A 25258-nucleotide genomic window follows, 5' to 3' on the forward strand; every position below is an offset into this window, starting at 1 on the left:
AGTTGGGCGGATGGCAGAAAAAACAGGGTGAGCGCTGATGGAGATAAAACGGCAGGGCGTGCGTTCGCCGCGTGACACCGCGAATATCGGTCAAAAACAACTGTAAAGTCAACCCTTTCCGAAGAGTAACGCCGGGGAAACAAGAGGGTAAGACGAGAAATGTTCTTTTGCCGGTTTTCAAAATGTCCCGCTAGCTCTCGGCGGCTAGCACCGCTCGCTAACTGTCGCCCTTCTCGTCGTGTAGAATAGGCATCGGCTAACGTTAGCTAACAGAAAAGTAGCCGTTCTTTGGACTGAAATGCGCTTCTGCTCTCGTCGTGTGCTCGAAACTGTAAAAGCGATAGCAAACCTTGACGCTTATTTACGGGCTGAAAGAAATGTCTCCGTGGCTTTGCGCTTCTTCTTCTCTTTTTCTCTCTTTACCTGCAGTGAGATGCACAAATCAAATCTTTCCACAGCTGCAAAGTGAAAGGCGAAAGCGCTTCGGCGATACAGACCGTTTTACCGTGATACAAAAATCCTGCAGGGCTGAACGGAGTGCTGATTATTTTCTACACGACTTTTTCACCCCACACGCTAAGGACTAAGGTTTTTGTTTTTTTTTTTTTGCGTGAAAAGGAAAAATGAATCGAAACCCCTTCATCCTTGTCGTTTTTTCCCACGCTTCCTAAGAGTAGCTATCCGCCCACTATCGCTTCTTAAGAGTCTCCTTTCCTTCTGATCGCCCATCTGCTTTCCATCAGCTGTTGTGACAGATGATGCCCACCAAATATCCAGTCCTGCGTACCTGAGGATGAGCCAAGTTGGGCTTCTTTTTTTTGCTACACTTTATTAATGGTGTAAACTGCACTGGGCCTGAATTGAGTGAGAGTTCTTAAGGTGATGATGATGATGATGATGATGAGGGTGATTTCTCCTCTCACACACTTGGTTAGACATTTCTGTTTTTGTTGCCTGTAGTTTGCAGGTGAGACATTAGGCATGGTCTCGTGCTTACAGATTCATAACAGAACGCTATATTGGCAAAGGTTTTGGGACACCCCTCCAGATCATTGAAATCAGGTGTTGTATTTCAGTGGTTGGGCTCGGCCCCTTAATGCTTAATGCTTCAGAGTACCGAGACATTTTCATGGACAATTTCATGCTCCCAATTTTGTGGGAACAGTTTGGGGATGACCCCTTCCTGTTCCAACATGACTGCACACCAGTGCACAAAGCAAGATCCATAAAGAGTTTGGTGTGGAGGAACTTCACAGAGTCCTGACCTCAACCTGATAGAACACCTTTGGGATGAATTAGAGCGGAGACTGCAAGCTAGATCTTCTCATCCAGCAATCAGTGCCTGACCTCACAAATAACACTTCTAGTGGAATGGTCAAAAATTCCAATGAACACATTCCTAAACCTTGTGGAAAGCCTTCCCAGAAGAGTTGAAGCTGTTATAGCTGCAAAAGGGCGGACCAACTCCATATTACATTCATGTGCATGTAAACGGAGACGTCCCGAAACTTTTGGCAATATAGTGTATAAGCGCAAAGGTTAGATTAGTGGCCGAACTGGCATTTGTGCCTTTACTTTTTGCCTAATTATTAATAAATTATACTACAGCGTCGTTGAATTCCTGATTCTTTAGTCGGTTGCTCGGGCAAGATTTGTATTAATGCACTTGGTTTAATATGTGAATGTTTCAGTAGTAGAGACGTCTAAGATAAACGTGCAACTAAACTAAATTAAAAATAAAAGTATATAATCATCGACATGATGAACTTTGCTGTATTATGGACGCCGCCTTTCCATTTCCAGGTTTCTCAGTAATTTGGCAAGATGTGTTTATTTATCTTTTTATTTATATTTTATCCTCTTATCTTTAAGAGACAGAAAAAAACAAGAGTCTGATGAAGTACCAGTTTATAACCAACGTAAAACTTCGCAAATTGTTAATAAATAAAAAAAAAAGTCGTAATTGTTGATAAATGCCTGCGGTAGAAGTGGAATAAAACACCTCGCAACATGCTGTCTTAGGAAAATAACCATTGTCCTGTTGGTAACATTCTCACACTACCTCACTGCTGATTATTTTTACTTGCATTTTATTAATGCGCCCAAGTTTTGAATTCATGCTATTTTCTCCTGAGATCAAAATCCTGTTAAGCTTAAGTTAAACTTATAGAGAAAATATTCAATGTGATGTCTGCTGAAGCGTGTATTAAGGATCGTTATGTTGTTTCCTTCGGGAAACTGTATCCAGGTTAGAGAGTGGACAGCATGGATTGGCATCATTCACACGTTTGGTTATTGACCACTGAAGGCTCTATACCTAGGATAATATGAATGTTTTGTTGTCACACAAAAGTAACAGTTTTTATTGTTTCTAGATGTTTTATCCTGGTGTACCTTGCCCTTGATTGAAGAAAAGGATTTGCCTGTGAATACCAGGTGTAGCGAACCTACCTCTACCTACCACACCTTCTCTTCAAGTATCCTCAACCAGTGATGGTAAGAGAAGAAAGAAGAGGCCACCAGTGCGTTTATCTCCCAGCACCGTTCCCAACTGTATCACAATGAGTTTTCTGCCTGATCTGTGGATGGACAGCTGCTAATTTGCATGGTAGGTTTTTTTGCACATTATGACACATCTCCTTCAGGAGCCTATTGAATGATGTCCTGCTTAAAACCTTTGTGCTTTCTCGTTCCTGTGATTTCCTTTTAGAGCTGTAGAGGAAATCACAGACATTTTTGTGAAATCGCATACAAACTCACAGTTCCCAGAAAGCATCACAGCACAGAGATCCTCTTAAACTGAACGAAATAGCATAATCATTGCAAGGGCACTCTTAGGCGTTGTTTACACTAGTGTCTAGGGCCACAACTCAGTATTCACTGATAATCTATTGTTTTTAATGAATCTTTACCAACTAATGTTACTACAGAACTCTTAACTAACAGGTTAGTAACTTCACTGACACTTAGCTAATCTGTCGCTTCATGAGAATACTATTATATGCGTATGTTGATTCAACTGGACACACAAACTAGCAAAAGGTGACCATATTCTGTATATTTTTTTCTCCCCCAGATTCCAGCCAGAATATAAACACAAAACAAATATCTGCTATCTTTATCAAGTCATCTGTCGTTCTAACTGAAACATGCGTGCCCAAGACAAGTCATTTTGTGTAGAATCCAGTCTGAATAATCCAGAATTAAATGTTAAAATACTTTTAATATCAAATTTTATATGCTCCAGTAAATAGGCCATATTTTTTTACTAATGTCTGAAAGGTAACTCACAGCTTTTTACTGCCATTAGTGAAACCGATTAAGGTCACAATTATTAAATGTTCAGTTGAAATTAGTGTTTTAATCTAAAATTGATGACATATTCGTACCTAATAGTAGTTGATTACTACAATGCACAATGCTTAACAATAAAATAATACTATTACTTGAAATTTGCTATGTTAAAGAAAACAAATGTATGTCTTTATTTTAGCCTAGACAATTTGCAGATTAAATATGTAGCACAAATAATTACTTATTCATAAATTGTTCCTGAAATGGTAACGGTACTGTGGTTGCACAATATATCACCACATTACTGCATTAATTATTGCAATGCTGATCTCACAGAATCTGACAGTATGGCTAATGTCTGTATTTAGGTGAAGAAGTTCATCAACGTGATCCGAAACATATTTTTGTCCACATCATCCAGCCACAAAAATAAGTACTAAATATTACATTACATGCTCAATAAATGATAAGTTTAAGCCTGCAACAATTAGTCAAAATAATTGCTAAAATTATGATGTATTGAGACGGATTTTATAATGTTAATGTAAAAGAATAGGCCTTTATTTCTGTGTGGAGTGTAATAGCATAGTAAAGCCACTGGAGGCAGCAACAGTGCTGACTCTACTGCACCACATAGCACTGGGCGCAAAGCTGGTTTCCGGGCCAGCACTGGTTTAGAGGGCGTTCACACCGGGATGAACCAGAGCGTTATTCTCTCTATAATGCTCAAGCTGTCATGTGAACCAGGAAGCGAACCATAGTAGTACCGAACCTGAGACTCCCTGTAAGAGGTGGTCTGCGTTGCAGTGGAACTGTGCCCATGAATGTGAACGAAGCTCGTACTCAGGTCCGCACTCGTTCAGGAAGTAAAGTAACTCATGTATGCGTATTAAGCAATGATGATATCGTTAGGTTCCACAACACATACGTACATTGAAACGCCGTTTGCGGGCAGCCGAAAGCCGAATTCTCCCGGACATCTGTTTACATGATTTACGGCATGCAATGCACATAGAAGCAGACGTCATTCACTCTGCTGCGTATAACAGCACCATGATAATAAGATAATAAGAACACAAATGCACCAGGGTTCGATAAAATCAAGCAAGCCTGAAACCAGACCGATACTGCAGGAGGCACCAGAACAGTCGCACTCGGATTCTGACCAACAGCGAACACAGCCAGAGTGAAATTAAAGGCCAGATTGTCCATTTTAAATGGACCAGAAAAAGCAAAACCTAGTTTCACTCAAACAAGTCAAATCATAGTGCAAAAACATTTCGTCACTCTGATTCACCAGCATTAAAAATGAAAGCACCTCCTGCTCGATGAACGAAATATACTGAACAGATGATGTTATAGCCTTGTTATTTCATTCAAAGGGCTCAATCATTTTTTGCGATGCAGTAGTAAAACACGTGCAGCAATTTCATAGTTTAATGAGGCCGCTTAATTTTCACCTGTTTAATATTGCCTTGTTGAAATGAATGATGATGAATGTGGTGTAGTACAGTGTAGCTCAAGAGAGAAAGAGAAATATATTTAATCATTTACTTCACGTTTCAACAAGTTTGTGCTATAGATATAAATTCTATGTCAAATACCTCATTTTGGAATTTATAATGATAAGGGATGGGATTGGATCTAAAAGGGGATTAGATTTAGAGTGACAAGATGGCAAAATGTTTCGTGTCGCATTAAATAAATGAACGTAACTAGAAACGGAAGATGAGTTGTTAAAGCACGTACCATTCACAAGCCACATTTGAGATGATGAGTTGATTATCCGTTGATTATTTCACGCGACTAATCAACATCCCGAAATTATATTCTGCCACACTGTAAAACACAATAATACAAGCTGTTGCTTCCTGTGTCATATTTGATTTGCACAAACTTGCAGAAATCTAATTTTAATTAGTTGTCATAGTGGGAATTTGGATTTCTTTGTCAGAGCAGGAGCTTTCTTTCTCCTTTCCCTAAAATACAAGTAGTCTTTCAAAGGTAATTGAAAGAGAATTAATCGGCATGTGTTAAACGTAGCTGTCGCGTCATCAATACGCGCAGAACTGCTTTTCATCAAAGTGTCACATTCATCCTGCCCCATGTTGGCAGAGCAATGCAGTTTAGTCAGATAAAATTAGTATAGCTAATACGATAGAGAAAGATGTTTACCAAACAAGATTGTATCTGTGTCATTTGCGGGATGATTTTTCCGGAGTTCATCGCTGTTATTAAACACTAATGCGGCACCGCGGCTTGATTAATCGCACCGCGTGTCGAGTAAACAGGACCGGCTGGGTTTATTTTCTCCTTTTTTTTTTTTTACTTAAATTCTTCTTCATTTTATGTTGTGCATCTTTTTGAAAGTTTTAAAAACCTTTATAAATGTAGAGACACATTTTTATTCTAAGCAACGCAGGAAATAGAAGAGCTCTAAACATTTAATCAACCATATGTTAGAGAGCTTGGGAACCAATTTCCCAGCTATAGATCGTTTTAATATATGGATTTTATGTGACTGAAGTCATCATTGTATGATCAAAGAATGGTTTTTTATTTCCTTTCTTTCCATTTTTGTTTGTGAGATTTATTTAGTCACTGTCTGTCCATCATTCTGTTTGCGATGTGGTATTTCGCTGTGCTGTTTTTGCGGCACACCATCATGTATCAGTCACATTTATGTTCACGTGACCCCAGTGCAAAACACTATTAAATCCCCCCCCCCATGTTCAGACTGACGGCTCATTTCATCTAAACACGAATCCTATACAGTGGAAATAAGATGTCGACACATGCCTGTTAAAGCACAGGGTCTTGTCATTATGCCCTTATTTTTATTTTAGGTTTATTTATTTAAGTAGCCCTTATTTGTCACATATACTTTTCTGCACAGTGAAATCCTGTCTTTGCATATCCCATGTCATATCATATCAGGGTCAGCCATGATATGATACAACACCACATGGGTGGGGGCTCAAGTGGTTAAGGCTCTGGGTTGTTGACCGGGAGACCGGGGTTCAAGCCCCAGCACCGTTGGGCCCTTGAGCAAGGCCCCTAACCCATTCTTCTCCAAGGGGGGGTTCATCATGGCTGACCCTGTGCTCTGACCCCGACTCTCATGGGTGGGATATGCAAAGAAATTATTTCACTGTGCAGTAATGTATATGTGACAAATAAAGGCAACTTAACACGTGTTACCAATCAAATTCAAGTGAAATGTTGTTAGAGAAAAAAGAAAAGAAAAGAGAAGAACAAATAAACTGGTTGCACACCCCTTCACTAATAATCTGTTTTGCTTGTAATACACAGTCTTTTTGGTGAGAGTCTTACTTTAATCACAGTGAACAGACCGAAGCTTTCAGCAGAACAAGAGGAGAAGCATCAGGATAAACTGAAAAGGCAGAGAATATTAGATTATGTTAGAATTTTTACCAGAGCATTGTAATTCACTGAAGTAATTGTGCTTCATATTTCTTTGTTTTAATTTCTTAGGAATTAGATTGTGTAGGGCGTGCTCATACTCACATGAGTTTCTTCTCAGTTTCCAAACCAAACACATGGCACTAGGTGGATTGGCTCGGCTAAGTATGAATCTGTATATATATTGTAGTTTTTTCTGTATGTGTGTGTGTGTGTATGTGATCTAGAGTGTATTTCTGCTCAGCCTCCAGTCTTCCTGTGATAGGCTCTGTATCCAGCACAACCCCGACATCGATAAAGCAATTACTGAAGATAGATGAATGCATAATTTTGTTACGAAAAGGCCAGCATACAGACCATCTTCTACGTTTGAATTACATCTAAACCCCTCTTTTTAGAGGATAGGTATCTTAGCTTCCTAATTATTACAGCCACAAAAACAAGCGGAATGCCATGGAAGGCGGGTTTGTATTACAAGGAAACTAAAACGTGATTAAAATGGAACTACAGGAAATAATCAGCAGAATTGGTGCTAATCCATTTTCAGGATTTTGCCAAAGCTCTGATGCTGTTTACTGTCAATAAATGAATGTGAGATGGACTTGTTCTCCTTCGCATGGGGTGTGTGTCGTAACATCTGTCTCGAGGGCACTAATACTTTGCAGTCAGCCATCGCTGTGCTTTGTGCTTGGCATCACTCACTGTGCTGGAATGTGTGTACAGTAAAGTGCACAAGAACACCCAACACTTCCGCAGGGACTGTTAGGGATAAAAAAAACAGGTTAAAGGTACCAAAACACAAAGTTTTATGACTATGCAGGTTTTTTCATTCTTTTTAGACTTCCTGGAAACAGCTCAAATGTAAGTGAAGCAACAGTTGCCCCAAGAACATGAACATTCTAGTCCAGTCCCAGCATGTGACAAACAGATACTCCAGATATGGTGTCAGTACACAAAAGTTTAGCCAAGATATGACCTCAGTATTTGTTTCCAATAGCAACCCTCCAGTGAACAAAGAACACCAAAGTTCATGGCCTTGTGTCCTGTTTGGCATCATTACCAATGTATCTGTTGATACATTATAGGTATTAAATATTTAAGGTTTTATGGATTACTTTTGTCAGGTGACATCTGATTTATCAAATCTGATATTGATATAGGGGAAAAAAATAGGCAGGAATAGTTTCACATGTTACAATGCTAGACGGCTCTGTATATAGTGCATGCAGAGGTGTCTGATCTAATCCGGTGTGGGTGCAGGTTTTCATTCCAACCAAGCATAAGTTACACCTGAGTCTATTAAAAGGCATGAGAACCTGAGTTACAGGTAGAATTGGGTGTGGCTTCTGCTTCTGATTGGAACGTACACCCATAGTGGGCACCCTTTGTGGATAAATTGGACACTAATTGGACACTGCACTCAATACAGTAGTGCCCCGTTTTACATCGTTTCGACTTTACGTCGCTCATCCTTAAGTATCAAATTGAAAAATTAAATCCAATTTACCGTGCTTTACACAACCTTACGTCGGTCCCTCCGTCGCATAGTAACAATGTAAAATGGCTAATAAAAACAAACTAAACAAAATTCTTTTTATAAAATAAGAAAATACATATACAGTAATACCTCACACATCCGCTGGTTACATTCCAGGACCCATTGCAAATGACGAGGTTTCGCGGATGTTTGGTGGCGTCACTAAAAATGCTAATACTGTCCTGTAAATGCTTATTTTTAGAGTTTAAACCCTAAATATGACCACAGTCATGCTCCAAAAACACTTTAATTTTATTTAAAAGTTAGCTTAATACATTACCCTTAAAAAAGAAATAAATGTTTGACGTAAAAATAGACTACAGTATCGGCTGTATAAAAACCAAGGGAAAATCACTGAGATCACTCATTCACGGAATATATGCACGTGTTGAACAAGTATAAGGTGCGGGGAGATGAACCGCGACATCACGCATACAAAGCATCGTAGCTACCAGCCAATCAGGAGCTAGGTTAATGCTCTGTGATTTGCTACTTCCAACCCTTCCAGCCAATAGCGTGTCGTAATCTCTGTACTGTACGTACGTGATATCGGCGACATTCGATATCATTAAAATAACATTTATATTTTATTTATATTGATATTTTGTTGATTTTACTTTTATATTTATATTACTAAATTTTCCTTAAAAATTTCGCATTAAAAAGCATGAAAATGTATAAATGGCCACGAAATTAGCCGTAAACACTTTTGTAGGATTTTGCGAGGATTTTGCGGGTCTGTGGAAAATTCTCAGATGCAGATTAGTTAGGTTCCAGTGAAAATTTCGCGGATCAGTGAAGTCACGAATCGTGAGATGCGGATCTGCGAGGTATTACTGTATTCATTCATGTGTCATTATAGGGAACATATACTGCCCTTTATAGGGGCGTTTGTTGGAGTGTTTTGGTGTTACGTGTTTTGGATTTATTTGGACCATTGCAAAAAAGTTTGAATACATCAGTGAATGGTTCTATGATGAGATGGAACGTCAGGCTTCTCTATACGGATGTAGTGTATCCATTATGTTCCTGGTCACGGTGGTGCAGCAGGTGGAGTTGGTGCCTTATAGCTCAGCGGTGTAAGGTTTGATCCTGAGCTCTGGTCATGGTCTGTACAGAATTTTGCATATTCTCTTTTGCTTGGTGAACTAGTTTCTCACAATTACCTGTATGTGCAAATGAGTAGAAACTCTGGGTTAGGTAAAGCACTGACGAATGAATGAATCTATAAACCTGTAATAGACTGATGTCAAGTAAATATAAGCCTATCTTTAATAAGGTCTTTACCTTTCTATTTGCCTGAGGGTTGATTATCCATGGTTTGTGTCCCTGACTAAATTGGAAATAATGGTGTGATAATGTTCTGAAAGAGCACACTGACACACAGTAAACCTGATACAAACAGGACTGCTTGATGTCTGTAACCAAATTAGGTTATTCACTTCATATGCTGTAAAATCCGGTTCCAGTTACTGGACGCCAAGGATGTTAACCTGTGTTTGACATCGATGTGTGGATGTACGACAGTTTCACTTTAGATCCACATGCCGCACGATTCATGCCCTCAGATTTTCTAAAGAAGTGACCCACTTGGATTTGAAATGATTCCCAAAGCAAGGCGATGTATGCTAACCCAACACACATGGTGCTAATTCGATTAGCCACACCCAAATTGTTGAACCATGAATTTAGAAAAGTACACAGAGGCTCTTTGTCCACTTGATTTTTTTTTTCTAAGCTAGTTTTGAAATGTGGACAAACGCAAAAAGTACAGTTTAGAAACACACCAGAGATGTCCACTGACCTCTCCTAGTTTATTGTTGTTTTCTCTTACCCACTGACAGCTTACTCTTTTGCATATTTCCCAAAGTAGTTGATGAGTACAACAGGCATAAACAAAGGAGTTCCTCACCATGTTTTGCATCAATATGCATGTTTTCCACTGCCTAACTGGGCTGGTAATGCTTTGCATGTCCACTTTTAATGGCATGAATAAAAGTCGTAATATGCCGCACAAAGGTGCTCACTTTAGCTGACCTGTGATTGCTGCTCTTGAGAAATGTGAATCACTATGAGTGAGTTGTAAGCCTTGAAGACAACAATATGGATTTGCAGGTAAGACCATCATGTCGTTTTACCTTACGTTGTACTGTGCTGCCATGCTGCACTGTGTTCTTATCATTGCAGGCACGCTGTAGTAGAAACGATTAGCATACAGCTCTATACAGTGTGTACTTGCATTTATTTGAATTGAATATTTCTACACACAGCTTCTCTCACACAGCTGAAATTTCCTTGGAGCTTTTTTGTCTGAAAATCTAGACAGACAGACAGACAGACAGATAGATAGATACTTTATTCATTTATTAATAGGCAGCTGGGGTCAGAGCGCAGGGTCAGCCATGATACGGCACCCCTAGAGCAGGGAGGGTTAAGGGCCTTGCTCAAGGACCCAACAGTCCTTATTCACTTGAAATCACTTATTTCAACAGAATCACAAGCATTTTATCGCGTTAAATAAAACATTAACAAGCAAGCTTAGAAAAAAAAATCTTTATTTCTAAGCTTGCATGCACTAAATTCCCACCTGATTGAACATGACCATGAAGCCATGTGTCTGGTATGAATCATCTTGCTTGGATCGTCACTTTGAAAGGACTTTTAAAATGTCCACAAAGGACCATACAACAAACAGTTTCTCTTCAACACAAGGTTTTAAATAAAACTGTGTATTAACCACCCTAACAACTCCGTATAGGACAGCAGGGATGTGGTAGCTTAGTGGTTAACGCATTATACTACTGATTGGAAGGTTGTGAGTAATGTAAATGAATGTAAGGTCGCTCAGTAGTAGGCTGGTGATTGAAAGCTTGAGTTCAATTCCCCATCACTACCACTGAGTCACTGCCGAGTCTTTAATTAAAACCCTTAACCCTCAATTCCTTTAACTGCATTATTTCTCAATGAATAGTAGTAGTAATGAGTGAACGAATAAATAAACAAGCATCAAAGGTAATGGGACATGTTATATGCAGATAAACTGACAGCAAATGGTAAAAGAAAACATGTCGGGATTGTAGACCGTGCAAAGATATACGTGCAAGGAAAGCCGCAGCTCTTCAGCCTCAAGATTCTTCGTCTTGTTGAGACACCGATGTGTTTCTCAAATTAAGGCTGCTTTCGAGACATGTTTTTGCAGATGTTATTTCTCTAGTTACCTGATGACACTTTATAGACAGTTCTTTTCCTGTTGAAGCATATCAGAGGCATTATCCAATAGGCAAATCATGCCTGTAGCTTTAAACAAAGCGTATTTAGATATGCCCTTTTCTTCTCTTGTTTTTAAAGCCTCAGTGGCCAATAAGATTTCAACTTATTTAAGTAACTTTCCATGATCTGTTACTATTTTCAGTGTAATTTGATTTCTATCATACTTGTCTCCCAAAGCAGTGTTTTCGATGATTCAGTTCTGAGCGTTTCTGTAGAAAATGTGAAGTTGGACGTTTCTTGGTCTTAGCTTGTGTTCAGAGGCTCAATGTTTTCATATTAATTAGTTTGAAGTGTTCTCAGTAATTCTGAAATTTGCAAACCATGCCTCTTCTTATAGCACACGTTATAATTTAGCACTGATTATGAAGTATTTTTTGTACATTAACAACCCACCCCAATGTCAGACAAGTGTAATAACTAAACTCACACATTACACCATGTAACAAATTTTTACTTTCTTCTTTGTAAACCAAATAATGAGGAAAAAACCCATCTTAGCCATGATATTTTGGGTTAGTTTTTCTTAGTAAAATGGGCTAATTTTGAGGTTTTCGTTCTCTTAAAAGCCCAAACCCAAACTTCAAGGGGCTTAATGGCTATTATGTTTTCCATCAAGAGTAATTGGAACAAAAATCGTGTTATTATAAATAGTCCTATTAAAATGCATCTATTTGTTTTTGCAAGATGTGATGTAGCACGAGGTGTTTAACCAAAAGTTGTCCTGATGTTTGTTTAGCCGCAGAGTGTGAGTGGAGTTGAGATGAGGAAACAGCAGCAGGCCCACATTGAAGGACCCCCTCAGGCCCCCGGGCACCCGAGACCGAACACCTGCTGTCTGTGCTGGTGCGGCTGCTGCAAATGCCTCTGGTAGGTCATGTCCTGTTACAGGGGAAAAAGTGTAAATTATGTCGGCTAAAACTATTAGTTGCTGGGGTTAGCTATTCTAGTTTCCATTGCTATTTTAGCCAAGGGGTATGCATCAGTACCCTATTTTTTTCCAGTTCAATTCAATTTTATTTGTATAGCGCTTTTAACAATGAACATTGTCTCAAAGCAGCTTTACATAACATAAGAAACAAAAAAAATACATAATGTAAAAAGTCCTAGATGTTGGACAAAATCATCTCTAGTGACCAAGCCTGAGGCGACTGTGGAAAGGAAAAACTCCCTTAGATGGTTTGAGGAAGAAACCTTGAGAGGAACCAGACTCAAAGGGGAAGCCATCCTCATTTGGGTGACACCGGAGAGTGTCATTATGAACATTGAGTATGTAATCATCCATACTGATACTTATACTGATATAGAAATTAATAATCTCTTTATTATTTAACCAGATCATTTATTTCAAATCTATTTTCATTCCCCTGGGTTAAAATCGTGTCCTGAAAATGCATACATGTTAGGCTGCTGTTTTTTTATTTTATTTTATTTTTTTATTTTTTTTTTTAGGTAAGTTTTTATGTTTTAATTGTGTCCCTCGTTGTCAATAACCGATAATGGCTGTTGGTCGAGAACAACATACTGGGTAAGAGCTGTTAATTTATCTCACCCAGTGTTGTTTGTAGACTGCTTCAGCTTTGTTTGGTGCTCTGTGCTGTTTTATGTTTAAGATGGTGTGTGTGTGTGTGTTTTTCTTTAATCAGATTATTATAGGAAGATGCCATAGCTCCTCCTCTTGATATTTTTTTTTACAAAGCACCGTTTGCAGCTTCGATTGTTTGGAATCATTAATGTCCAGATCGCAGACATTTTCTGTCATGTGTTCAGTAGCACTACAACGTACATAAGGCCAGTGTCACGCTTGTATCATGTGATATCGGATGTTGGCGTGAGTAAATGAGCAGACTTTTGGATCGATACCTGATTTTATGCATCCCAGATCTACACATGAATTAACAGTTAACAAGTTTGCATGCAAATATTTATTCTTATTTGGAAATATTAGCAGATTATTAATTCTTTATCCACACTTCTGTTACCTGCTTCTCATTAAAGATTGTTTTGTTTTGTTTCATTTTTTGTTTTGTTTTTGTTTGGGTGGAGGGTGTATTTATACAAATATTCTAATTGTTTCCGATGTGAAATTGCATTTAAAATTAATTTTCAATTGATTTTTTATCTTTTTGTCTTGCACTTTTAGCAATGGATGTTTTCCCAAAGCATCTTTACAGAAGTATAGAAAAATATATAAAAAATAATAGAAAGTATTTAGAAATTTCCCACTGGGATGAATAAAGTATCTATCTATCTATCTATCTAGAATACAAATTCTAAATTTTAAACGTATCTGTATCTATAGGTTAGGTGTTTATGATTCTTGAGCTCTTCGGAAATCCTGCTGTGATCCATGTTAGCAGCACAGCAGTCACTAACAGCAATCTGTAATCTGACATCTAACCTTCTCGCTATAAGCTACCCACATCCGGGTCATTGTGTTAATATTTAACCCTAAAACCAATCCCAAATGATGGAAAGACAAGAAAAGCAGAAATGTGAGAGCTTATTTGGAATATTGTTTTAAAGCCAAAAAATGGTAGAATGTATGTTGCATCCATTTATTTTTCCTTTTGAAATAGAAAAAATCATAATTGTGTGTGTGTGTGTGTGTGTGTGAGAGAGAGAGTAATTGAGATGTTTCTTGGCAACCCTAAACCTCAATGTCACTAGGAGGTAGTAAAATAAAAGCACTTTTAGTTCATTATTACGATAGTTGGGATTTTTCCATATATCCAGCCAAAGAGCTCTGTTTTTGATTTGTATCAATCGTTTGTTTACTATATAAATTTACCACTGTTTTCTTTTTCATTTCATTGTAATTTAATTTCTATTTTTATCCAGTATAGTCTTTCCAGCTCCTTTTCTTTCTGTTTTCCAATGATGGGAAAATGTCATTTTTTTTTCTCCTTCACTTTAATCCCTGCGCTCATGTGAACACAAATATCTCAAGAAATAAAGAAAACATTGAGAAAGGAGGGCAAACCTGTGTTTATAAGGTCGGGTTTCCACAAGCATTTCCTATTATCCTCTGTATTTATCAGCAGCGTAGGCCTCTATTTCTGTCCCTACATCACATGCAAAACAGCTGTGTGGAACACTTTATATATTTAGAGTGCTCTCAGCATGTGTGGAGCCCTTTGGCTAGCAAGCCCAATTATACTTACACAATAGAGACTTTGAGAAACGAAAGGCAGCCTCTCTTGCCAACATGCCCAAAATAGAATGTCTTGAATGGCTTTGGGAATGATCAGATCAGTTAGTTGAGCGAGGGGAAAGTTGCAGGGGGTAGGAGGGGGTGAGGGGGGTGGGGTTATAGTCTTTTTCATACTGATCATTTTTCTGGGAATTGTTTACACTTTGGTGATTCTAGTTAAAATTCTTTGCCACAAAGGGAAAACCTCTCTGAAAAAACCCCAGCGCTACTCCTGCTGCTCTTAGGGCCATTAGCAGCATATCCGGAGTTCCTGTTCCTGTGTCTTCAGCACACTGACTCGGACCTTGAACTCGAGCCACCTTCGTTAGATGAATGGATCTTTGTGTAGCCAATGGCTTACCTGTGTGATGAAAGGAAGGACTGCTTCGCCTTCTCCGTTATTCACCCTAGCGCAGCTAAACAGTCCACTTATTTCTGTAATCATTTCTGAACACTGCTCTTATTAGAGAGATCTGTAGAATTTCTTTCCAGCTTGTTAGCACATCCCTGGGCCTGTAACGTCATGCTAAAAAGAAACAGCTTAATTACCCTCGAGTTCTAGGGAAGGTTTTAGTGTGTGTTTCAAATGCCAGTCATGTGAATCAAATAATAATTATTTAATCATCAAATTATCTTTGCTAGTAATGCAGAAAAATAAATAAATAAATGAATGAATCTTGACCGACATTCAGAATTCCCAAAAGTAAGTGCTGGATTTTTAATTTTCCTTTTTGTAAAATTACATAGATTATTATTATTATTATTATTATTATTATTAAATAAATAAATAAATAAATTCAAATTTTATTTGTCACATACACTGTGAAATCATACACAGTACGACATGTAGTGAAATGCTTTTTACGACTGTCCTACATCTGTAGAAAGAATTTAAAGTGTGTGGACAAGAAAAGTATAGGGATATAGGTAATAAAAATATATATAGAAAAATAGGAAGAATAAAAACTAAATTAAAGACATGAAAAACACCAATAGTTACGTAAGCCAATTGTGTATCATATATACATATACAAATATATGTGTGTGTGTGTGTGTGTGTGTGTGTGTATATATATATATATATATATATAAAGTAAAAGTATGTATATAATATAAACATATATAAATAATAATAATAATATTCAATATATTATATATAATATAATAATATATATATAATATAATATGATAATGTAATATAATATAATATTTATAAAATATATAAATAATATATATGTATAAACATAATATATAGTATATGCATGTATGTAGATTAAAAAAAGATTATTATTATTATTATTATTATTATTATTAATAATGAAATTAAAATTGTACACCATCACTGTTTTCTATAACATCAGCTCTGACAGTTACATGTTTGACAATTTAGAAATATAATTTAATCTCATAATAAATGGATAAACAAATGTAACACTCTTTTACAAAGAAAAATGTATCATTGTTGATATGGTGAAGTGTTCTGTAAGGAGATGTTTGTTTAGCAGTTATAGAAGGAGTCTCCAGTGTCAGTGCACACAGCAGATTTTCCGCCATGGGAAAGTCTTTAGGATGGAGCACTTCAACTTTCTTAGGGTTTTGTTGCTTGGTTGGAGGAATTGATTGTTTGTTTTGTCTTGTTTTATTAATTTCAGGAGAGAGGAAATTAAGAGAAGGGTTGAGAGAATGGTGGTTTATAGCTGTTATAATGTAAACAATAACAGGGACAATCACGTCTCCACGGGTTTATATGGGGAAGAAAAGCACTGTCTCTCATTAATAAACTGAAAATTGCAATTATAGGCAAAATAAAATATATAAGGAAGTGCTGTTATAGGAAAATAATAATAAAATCACTAGAGCTGCGTCCTGAATGACTACACACAGTGCACTATGTACCCTTTTAATAGAACACTGATCATTTTTAAAGGAAGCCATTATCCCAGTCGATAGAAAGACATCGGTGGATGTCTGTCCATCGGAGTGTTGTTAGCCATCTTGAAAAGTTTTTTTTCTCGTCCAGCGTCAGTGCCTGGTAGCCCCGCCCCTTTTCCACTAGCAAAGCTGTGAGTGTTGACTAGATGAAGCCTCCAGCATTCCACACTTTTCTGTGTGTGTGGAAAGCACTTCATCTTTTTTCAGCATGAACACTTTACTCACACTATTTGTACCACACAGCGGTGTAGAATTGTGCATAAGTATGCGATTTGTGACGCACCGTAATATTTATTCCACACGAGCGTCATCAAATGCTAATCCAGCACTACAAGAAACACGTGAATATTAAGGCTTCGTTCTCCAGCCACTGGTGTAAAATGTTTATGCATGCATGGTACAGACCAGGCATTGGCAGGAACAGTGATGCAGTGTACACTTGTATGAAAATAGCGTGTGTGTGTGTGTGTGTGAGAGACACAGAGAGAGAGAGAGACACAGAGAGAGAGAGTGAGTATGTGTGTGTTTGTGTGAGAGAGAAAGAAACAGAGAAACACAGAGAGAGAGAGAGAGTGTATGTGTGTGTTTGTGTGAGAGAGAGAGAGAAACAGAAACACAGAGAGCGAGAGAGACAGTGTGTGTGAGAGTGAGAGAGAGAAAGAGAGAGAGAGAGTGTGTGTGTGAGAGAAAGAGAGAGACACAGAGAGAGAGAGTGTGTGTGTGTGTGAGAGAGAGAGAAACAGCGAGAGAAACAGAGAAACACAGAGAGAGAGAGAGAGAGAGAGAGAGAGAGACAGAGTGTGTGTGTGTGTGTGTTTGATGCCAATCCGTCAGTTAATGTTTGAAAATCTAAAATGAAATGAAAATAAATTTCATTAATAGAATATATTGTGTTTGGCTTTCCTTACTGGATTATGATAGACAGCTTTTCTTCACAGCTTCAGTGCTTTTACTCAGCCACATTGTTTCTTCCGATTTAGGAATGAAGAGAATAGGGAACATCCCGAGCGACAAACGTGTACAAAAATGGACAGCATAGAAGCGACAGAAGAACAGTAAGTAATTTGTATCAGCTTTATTTAGAATTTTCCACTTAACACTGATAATGGACCAGGGATTTATTTAGGGGGTGGATGCCAGATAGAAGTAATAATAATAATAATGGCATCCTCCTTCTTCCAAATATTTTTTAATATTATTCATATTTCCATTTAAACATGTTTGCCATAGTCAGTAAATTATGCTTCTTTTATATAACAGTTCTCAAAGATTCAAGCTTAAAGCTTAAATCCCTATATGTTTCCCTATATGTTATTATTGGTTATTAAAGCCATACTGCCTGCTTTCTTCCCGCTCTGAAGGCATCCCACACTGGATGAAGTTGTAGCCTGGGCACGAAGCTTCGAGCTCATGATGCGCTCCACAGAGGGCAGAGACATTTTTAGGCAGTTCCTCCGCTCGGAGTACAGTGAGGAGAACCTGATGTTCTGGATAGCCTGTGAAGAATTAAAGAAGGAAACCAACCCAACAGCTATAGATGAGAAAGCAAGGCTCATTTATGAGGATTATGTGTCTATCCTGTCACCAAAAGAGGTAGGATGCCAATATCTTTCGTCTGTATTTAGCTATTGTGGCTCAGGTTGAGCTTGTCAGGACCGGCGTGACCATAAAGGCTATATAAACACCATCGCTGGGTTAGAAGCTCTAACGACACATCGGTTCATTTCCTCACACATTCGTTAGAACATGCTGGAAAAGGTGTAGGTGTAAACAAAACCTCTAATTGGTGAATGTGTGATTGTTATATTCTGTTTCCATGTGATTCAGCCGAGAATATCTGTCTGAAATGCTCGGCAACGACTGAAGTTTTTCTAACTTTTAAAATGTTGACCTTCAGTGCTATGTCATGCCATGAAAAAGCATGTTTATAGGCTGGTAATGCACTGAATACACTCATACTGAAGCAAGTATGAGTGGTCAGCAGAGTGACTAATGACGAGGCCACTATAATGTCAGGGTTGCCAGAAACCATTCCATTGATGTAACCTGGACAAATCCAAGCCAGTTTTATGAAATCCTAGGTGATTTAAAGACTACACACTTGTTAATCCTGGTCATCCTTGGACTGGATATAAAATGATTAGGATTATTAGTAGCACATTTATACAGAATTTAGTTATTGTCATGAGGTCACAGGTTTGTATACAACAGCATATGTAATTTTACTTCCGCTTTGAACACGCCTCAGCCAAACCCCGAAACCAGCTGTTTTACTCTGTTGCTATATATGTAAGTGATATAGATATGTTGTGTTTTCTAGGTCAGTTTGGATTCCCGGGTGAGGGAGGGCATCAACCAGAGCCTGGCAGAGCCCAGCAGCCTGATGTACGAGGAGGCACAGCTCCAGATTTACACGCTCATGCACAGAGACTCATACCCACGTTTCCTCAACTCATCTGTTTACAAGGACCTCCTGGAACGAAAGAGAGCCTGCTTAGACACCTAAAAGGTTCCAGCCAAAAAAACTTGAGACAAAAAAAAAAAAACACGTCCTACGGTGCCACTACAGAAAGGTGTGAGGTTTCCTATACATAGAGCGAGTAGTTAAGCAATTCTTACCGTCCAGTAGTGAGCCCGAAGTTCACTTCCTGTTTAAGTGCCAATATGAGCTGCTCAGCCAACTGTGACAAAAAGAATCGTGTAAGGAAAACCATCCGAGCCCTACTTCCTGTTCTTTACTTCTCACTTCTCTCCTTTCCTCTGTCTGTCTCTCTCTCTCTCCCCTCCACCTGTCCTCCTTTCACTTGCCTCCTGTGTTTGAGGACAGCTGAATAATGATCATTTTTATGATTGGATAAGAGTTGTTACAACAGGTAACGCCTGACTTTGCATGATACAAGATTTCGGAAATGGTTCTAGCTTTGACGTTTAACTCCTGGCAGGACTGCAGTGGTTTTCGAATAAGAGAAGTACTTCTTATGCTGTCATGAGGATAGAGAGCCTTTAAAGCTCCTGTATGCTAAGGGAAAACGTAGTTTCGCCCATCTTTCTGTTGGAAGCGTCACCACCGTCATCTGTCTGCCCGATTTCTCCTCCGTCTTAACAGCTTTTTTTCACTGGGATATGTAAGGGCTAGTGTTGTGGTTGGGCAGCTAAACAAACCATCAACATGACGTTCCTCTGCAAAAATCACAATGCCTCGATATTGATTAAGGGCACAGAAGCTGCTGACGCTGACCAACAACCACAGTTTAATTGTGCGCGTCCTCCCAGGCCCTCCCAGTCCACTCTGTCCCTGAGAGAAGCACAGGTACTGTATGTCACTCGTTGTAAGCATTTGCTGGATTAAAGAGTTTTTGCTTGAAAATAAATCAGCAACATCTCAGAGGTACATGAGAGATATAGAACTGTCATTTTACATTGAAATGCCTTTTTCTTTTTTTCTTAAGTCTTAAGGTTGTGAACACTGCCTTGTTTTTAAAGGCATCACTGTATTTGAAATAATGACTTCTGTCTTTGTTCAGGCACTGCACAATGACACATTTTTCTCAGAGGTGATGTTACATAACATGCTTCTGGTTTTAATATAAAAGGGTTTTTTTTTGTTTGTTTGTTTGTTTGTTTTGTTTTGTTTTGTGGACTGATGTGTATTGATGGCTAGCTGATTATATATGTAGGCTTCATGGACTTGTCTGTACGAAGCATTTTGACTGTTGGCCGCTTTGTGGTGATAGTGTTTTAAAAGAGGCCACCAGGAACAGCGCACATCCCATTAGCATGCGTTCACGTGTTCGCGCGCCGAACACGTCCGGATCCGAATAACCACTACGGATTGGAAATTGCGCCGAGCGTTCTTGAAAGCGCACTTTTCTACATGGTTCGGATTTTTTTTTTCTCGTCCCTGAAAATGACAGTATTTTCAGTCGAATTTTCTAAGATTCAGACTTGGATCTTTTGCTGTCAGTTCGATTTCCTGTTGCAGCGGCCAGTGCATGACAAAACAGTATGTAAATGCCTGCTTGGTACCACCACGTTCTCGTCTCTTAGCTTTTAATGAGAGTAAATTACGCCGATCATTCTCCTTTTTCAACACTCTTCGAGTTTGAAGGTGGCACTTTGATGAAATGGCTTACTAATGAGTGAGCCTGTGTTTGTTTAGGTTTTTCTGATTTGTTTTTTATTTTTTTCGGTGCTTGGAAAAGCACTTAAAGTGCCAATCTCTAGATGTACAATAATTCACTGAAGACCTTTGTCACTCAACCAGCATTGCACTGATGCCATTTTTAAAATCACTGTAAAAGCATTAGTGGATTCACACATCAGCATCAGCCAATGCGAAAAGAGAGAACTAGGTCAGCCTGCAAAAGCCTTTTACACGTCTTTAAAAAAAAAACATGCCAACGTGCATGCGTTTTGGACTTAAACTGAATCGGAGTGCGTTTGTTTGTCACTCACCATTCAAAATGTGAACTTGGTGACTCAAAAGACAATAAGGGAAATTTACTGAATATAACTTGTATATGTTAATAGATATATATTTAGAAAGAAACTTAATACATCTAGTGTCAGAGGGGCCGAGTGGAAATTCACGGCAGCGTCGAGTCATCTTAGGTTAGAACAAGTGCTTTGGCCTTGTAGGAAATCACTGAAAGTGTGTGGTGAGATTTTTTTTAATAGAACCACATTCAGCGTGCCATTTATAAGCCCTTCCCTCCATTCGAAACGCCGTCGGCGTTGGCGTACGTCACATATTAGCAGTTTCCAATTGAAAGCATGCAGCCTCGTTTATTCCTAATTTATTTCTGTTGAAATTTCTTTATCAGTGCCGAAGCATTGGGAAGTCATGGACTTGAACTGCGTTTACATTTAAACAGTGTGCCATGCAGTTTGAGACCATCGCCTGGATGGGTTTTTTCTTTAGACACGTCACACACAAGAAATATTTCAACGCTGATGACAGCGTGCTGCAGATTTTTGTGTTTTGGTGTTCAAGCCAAAATAATAATATATGTGATTAAAATTAATCCATGACTGGGGTTTTGTTTTTACGATTCACTGGAATTGATGAATAAATAAATAAATAAAAACGAGTAAATGTTTCATTCGACTAAAAGTTACTGAAGAGACGAACTAAGGATTTATTCTGATGTGGTAGCAACTCAGATCCTCAGTGATGTCGGATACGCTAAAATGTTTCAGCTAGCGTTCAGACGGGAACCCGATTCCCAGATGTCATGGATTAATTGACACATTTGGTGTTTCCGCTTTGGCTTGATTTTATCCTGAATATACGAGACGAAGAGTTTTCGCTTGAAGGCTGATTCAGGGAGCAGCCAGTTATCGACTGATCGTCGCAAAAACACGGCATTGCGTGAAACTCTCTTTCTCGCCGGAAAAGGCTCCTTGTTTGTTTGTTTGTTTGTTTGTTTGTGTGTTCTTTTAAACATGCAGAACGAACTCTCTTACGATCACGTGCGATCAGAGGAGCTTTGTAGTGACTGACATGTCTCGGAAGAATTTCATCGAATTTCCTCTACCTCTCATGTTGCATTTTTAATTTTGTTCGTTTGTTCACATTTAGTTACAATTTGTTTTCTTTTGATCTACTTGAAGCCTAACACTGTAAATGACATGTGCACATGTATACTGAGGTTTGACAAAGAGTAGCTATTATTTGTTGATTTTATTTTTATTTTATTTTTTCACTCAGCATAATTAGATAAAGATTCAGGAAACACACTGTTTAAGGGCTAATCTCATTTTGCCTATGCAAATATGTTAAGTGTCAGACCGGGAGAGACAATGGTCGGGGGACGTTTTTTTCAAGAAATCGGATGGAACATGGTTTACATTTCCCTTTGCTGATATTCTTCAGTCTAGGACGGAAAGAAAAATGTTTTGTTTTATTTCTGTATATAAATATATATATAAATATATAACAAATATATGATAATAGTATACCTTATTGATTAAAAAAAAAAACTCAATTAACATTCAATTAAATAAATTTGTGTTGTGTCAGCTGTGGTTGTTTTTAACATCTAGTGTGGAGAAAATGCACACACACACACTAAAATATTTTCAGCGCACTCTTCTGCATGTCGCAGGAAGGATACGGGTATGACGTGACATCAACACTATACACTACATCCCAGTCATACAGAATGAAGGAATCCACACACAAATGTGTCCGTTTCTTTGTTTTTGTGGTTCTTCAGTGTCTTTAATACAGGCCCCAGCACTGTTTTGAGCACTTTAACATACAGGTTAAGAAGAAGATCTACCTCTGTTTTGTTTTCCTTTCATTCTGTCCTGCTTGTAAAACACAGTAGACCCTCTTGCTCAGGTCACCGCCACAAAATAGAAAACTACACTATATTGCCAAACGTTTTAGGACATGCACATGAATGTAATATGGAGTTGTCCTGCCTTTTGCAGCTATAACAGCTTCAACTCTTCTGGGAAGGCTTTCCACAAGGTTTAGGAGTGTGTTTATTCTTCCTTTAGAAGATCATTTGTGCGGTCAGGCACTGATGCTGGACGAGAAGATCTAGCTCGCAGTCTCCGCTATAATTCATCCCAAAGATTTTCTATCAGGTTGAGGTCAGGACTCTCTGAAGTTCCTCCACACCAAACTCTCTCATCCGTGTCTTTATGGACCTTGCTTTGTGCACTGGTGTGCGGTCATGTTGGAACAGGAAGGGGTCATCTCCCAAACTGTTCCCACAAAGTTGGGAGCATGAAATTGTCCAAAATGTCTTGGTATGAAGCTGAAGCATTAAGAGTTCCTTTCACTGGAATCAAAGGGTCAAACCCAACCCCTGAATTCAATGTTTTGGAGGGGTGTCCCAAAACTTTTGGCAACATAGTGTATTAACAAAGGTTAAACCAGAGGTAGTTCAGACTTTAGCCATTTGTTGTTTTGAGAGAAAGTATTGGCACACTCACAGAATAAGGGGTTTCCTATGTGTCCTTCTCACCTTTAATATGTCTTGCCTTAAAATGTAGCTTTAAGAAATTGAATGAACACTACTGTATTGTAATCTGAGGGTTTAAATGTACATTCCATACATCTGTCTAGGTAAAATATTCATACTGAACTTACTAAAGATATCACCACCGTGACTAGGAAGCATGCAGTTTACATACAGAAAGAAACAACTCTCATACAGATGCTGTCTTACTATGATTATACTGTACCATTGATGAATAAATAGAAGAAAATCATTGTACTAGGTCCAGCTAATAGTGTGTATATATATATATATATATATATATATATATATATATACACTATATTGCCAAAGGTATTCGCTCACCCATCCAAATAATCAGAATCAGGTGTTCCAATAACTTCTATGGCCACAGGTGTATAAAATCCAGCACCTAGGCAAGCAGACTGTTTTTACAAACATTTGTGAAAGAATGGGTCGCTCTCAGGAGCTCAGTGAATTCCAGCGTGGAACTGTGATAGGATGCCACCTGTGCAACAAATCCAGTCGTGAAATTTCCTCACTCCTAAATATTCCACAGTCAACTGTCAGCTGTATTATAAGAACGTGGAAGTGTTTGGGAACGACAGCAACTCAGCCACGAAGTGGTAGGCCACATAAACTGACGGAGCGGGGTCAGCGGATGCTGAGGCGCATAGTGCGAAGAGGTCGCCAACTTTCTGCAGAGTCAATTGCTACAGACCTCCAAACTTCATGTGGCCTTCAGATTAGCTCAAGAACAGTGCGCAGAGAGCTTCATGGAATGGGTTTCCATGGCCGAGCAGCTGCATCCAAGCCATACATCACCAAGTGCAATGCAAAGCGTCGGATGCAGTGGTGTAAAGCACGCCGCCGCTGGACTCTAGAGCAGTGGAGACGCGTTCTCTGGAGTGACGAATCACGCTTCTCCATCTGGCAATCTGATGGACGAGTCTGGGTTTGGCGGTTGCCAGGAGAACGGTACTTGTCTGACTGCATTGTGCCGAGTGTAAAGTTTGGTGGAGGGGGGATTATGGTGTGGGGTTGTTTTTCAGGAGCTGGGCTTGGCCCCTTCCAGTGAAAGGAACTCTGAATGCTTCAGCATACCAAGACATTTTGGACAATTCCATGCTCCCAACTTTGTGGGAACAGTTTGGAGCTGGCCCCTTCCTCTTCCAACATGACTGTGCACCAGTGCACAAAGCAAGGTCCATAAAGACATGGATGACCGAGTCTGGTGTGGATGAACTTGACTGGCCTGCACAGAGTCCTGACCTCAACCCGATAGAACACCTTTGGGATGAATTAGAGCGGAGACTGAGAGCCAGGCCTTCTCGTCCAACATCAGTGTGTGACCTCACAAATGCGCTTCTGGAAGAATGGTCAAAAATTCCCATAAACACACTCCTAAACCTTGTGGACAGCCTTCCCAGAAGAGTTGAAGCTGTTATAGCTGCAAAGGGTGGACCAACATCATATTGAACTCTATGGATTAGGAATGGGATGTCACTTAAGTTCATATGCGAGTCAAGGCAGGTGAGGGAATACTTTTGGCAATATAGTGTATATATATATAGCAACATGATGATCACAGTCCCTGTACCCTCAGCATTCAGCTAGAGGGTCAATATCATGTATTGA

At 38.9% G+C, this 25258-nt stretch overlaps 1 protein-coding gene across 1 annotated transcript; it reads left to right on the forward strand.

Moving 5' to 3' along the window:
• Positions 1-22653, forward strand: rgs17 (regulator of G protein signaling 17). Its single transcript, XM_058386391.1, has 6 exons — positions 1-147; positions 2376-2608; positions 12261-12391; positions 17627-17701; positions 18008-18239; positions 18967-22653. Exons 2-6 carry the CDS (start codon positions 2606-2608, stop codon positions 19150-19152), a joined length of 627 nt encoding a protein of 208 aa, XP_058242374.1. The 5' UTR covers positions 1-147; positions 2376-2605; the 3' UTR covers positions 19153-22653.
• The last annotated feature ends 2605 nt before the right edge of the window (positions 22654-25258 follow it).

The sequence above is a fragment of the Hemibagrus wyckioides genome, linkage group LG03 (assembly GCF_019097595.1).
Source record: "Hemibagrus wyckioides isolate EC202008001 linkage group LG03, SWU_Hwy_1.0, whole genome shotgun sequence".
Lineage (NCBI taxonomy): Eukaryota > Metazoa > Chordata > Actinopteri > Siluriformes > Bagridae > Hemibagrus > Hemibagrus wyckioides.

Coding starts and splice junctions, on each gene's coding strand:
- rgs17 (XM_058386391.1), top strand. Junction 12,392..17,626: donor GGCTGCTGCAAATGCCTCTG/GTAGGTCATGTC, acceptor CTTCCGATTTAG/GAATGAAGAGAATAGGGAAC. Junction 18,240..18,966: donor CTATCCTGTCACCAAAAGAG/GTAGGATGCCAA, acceptor TGTGTTTTCTAG/GTCAGTTTGGATTCCCGGGT.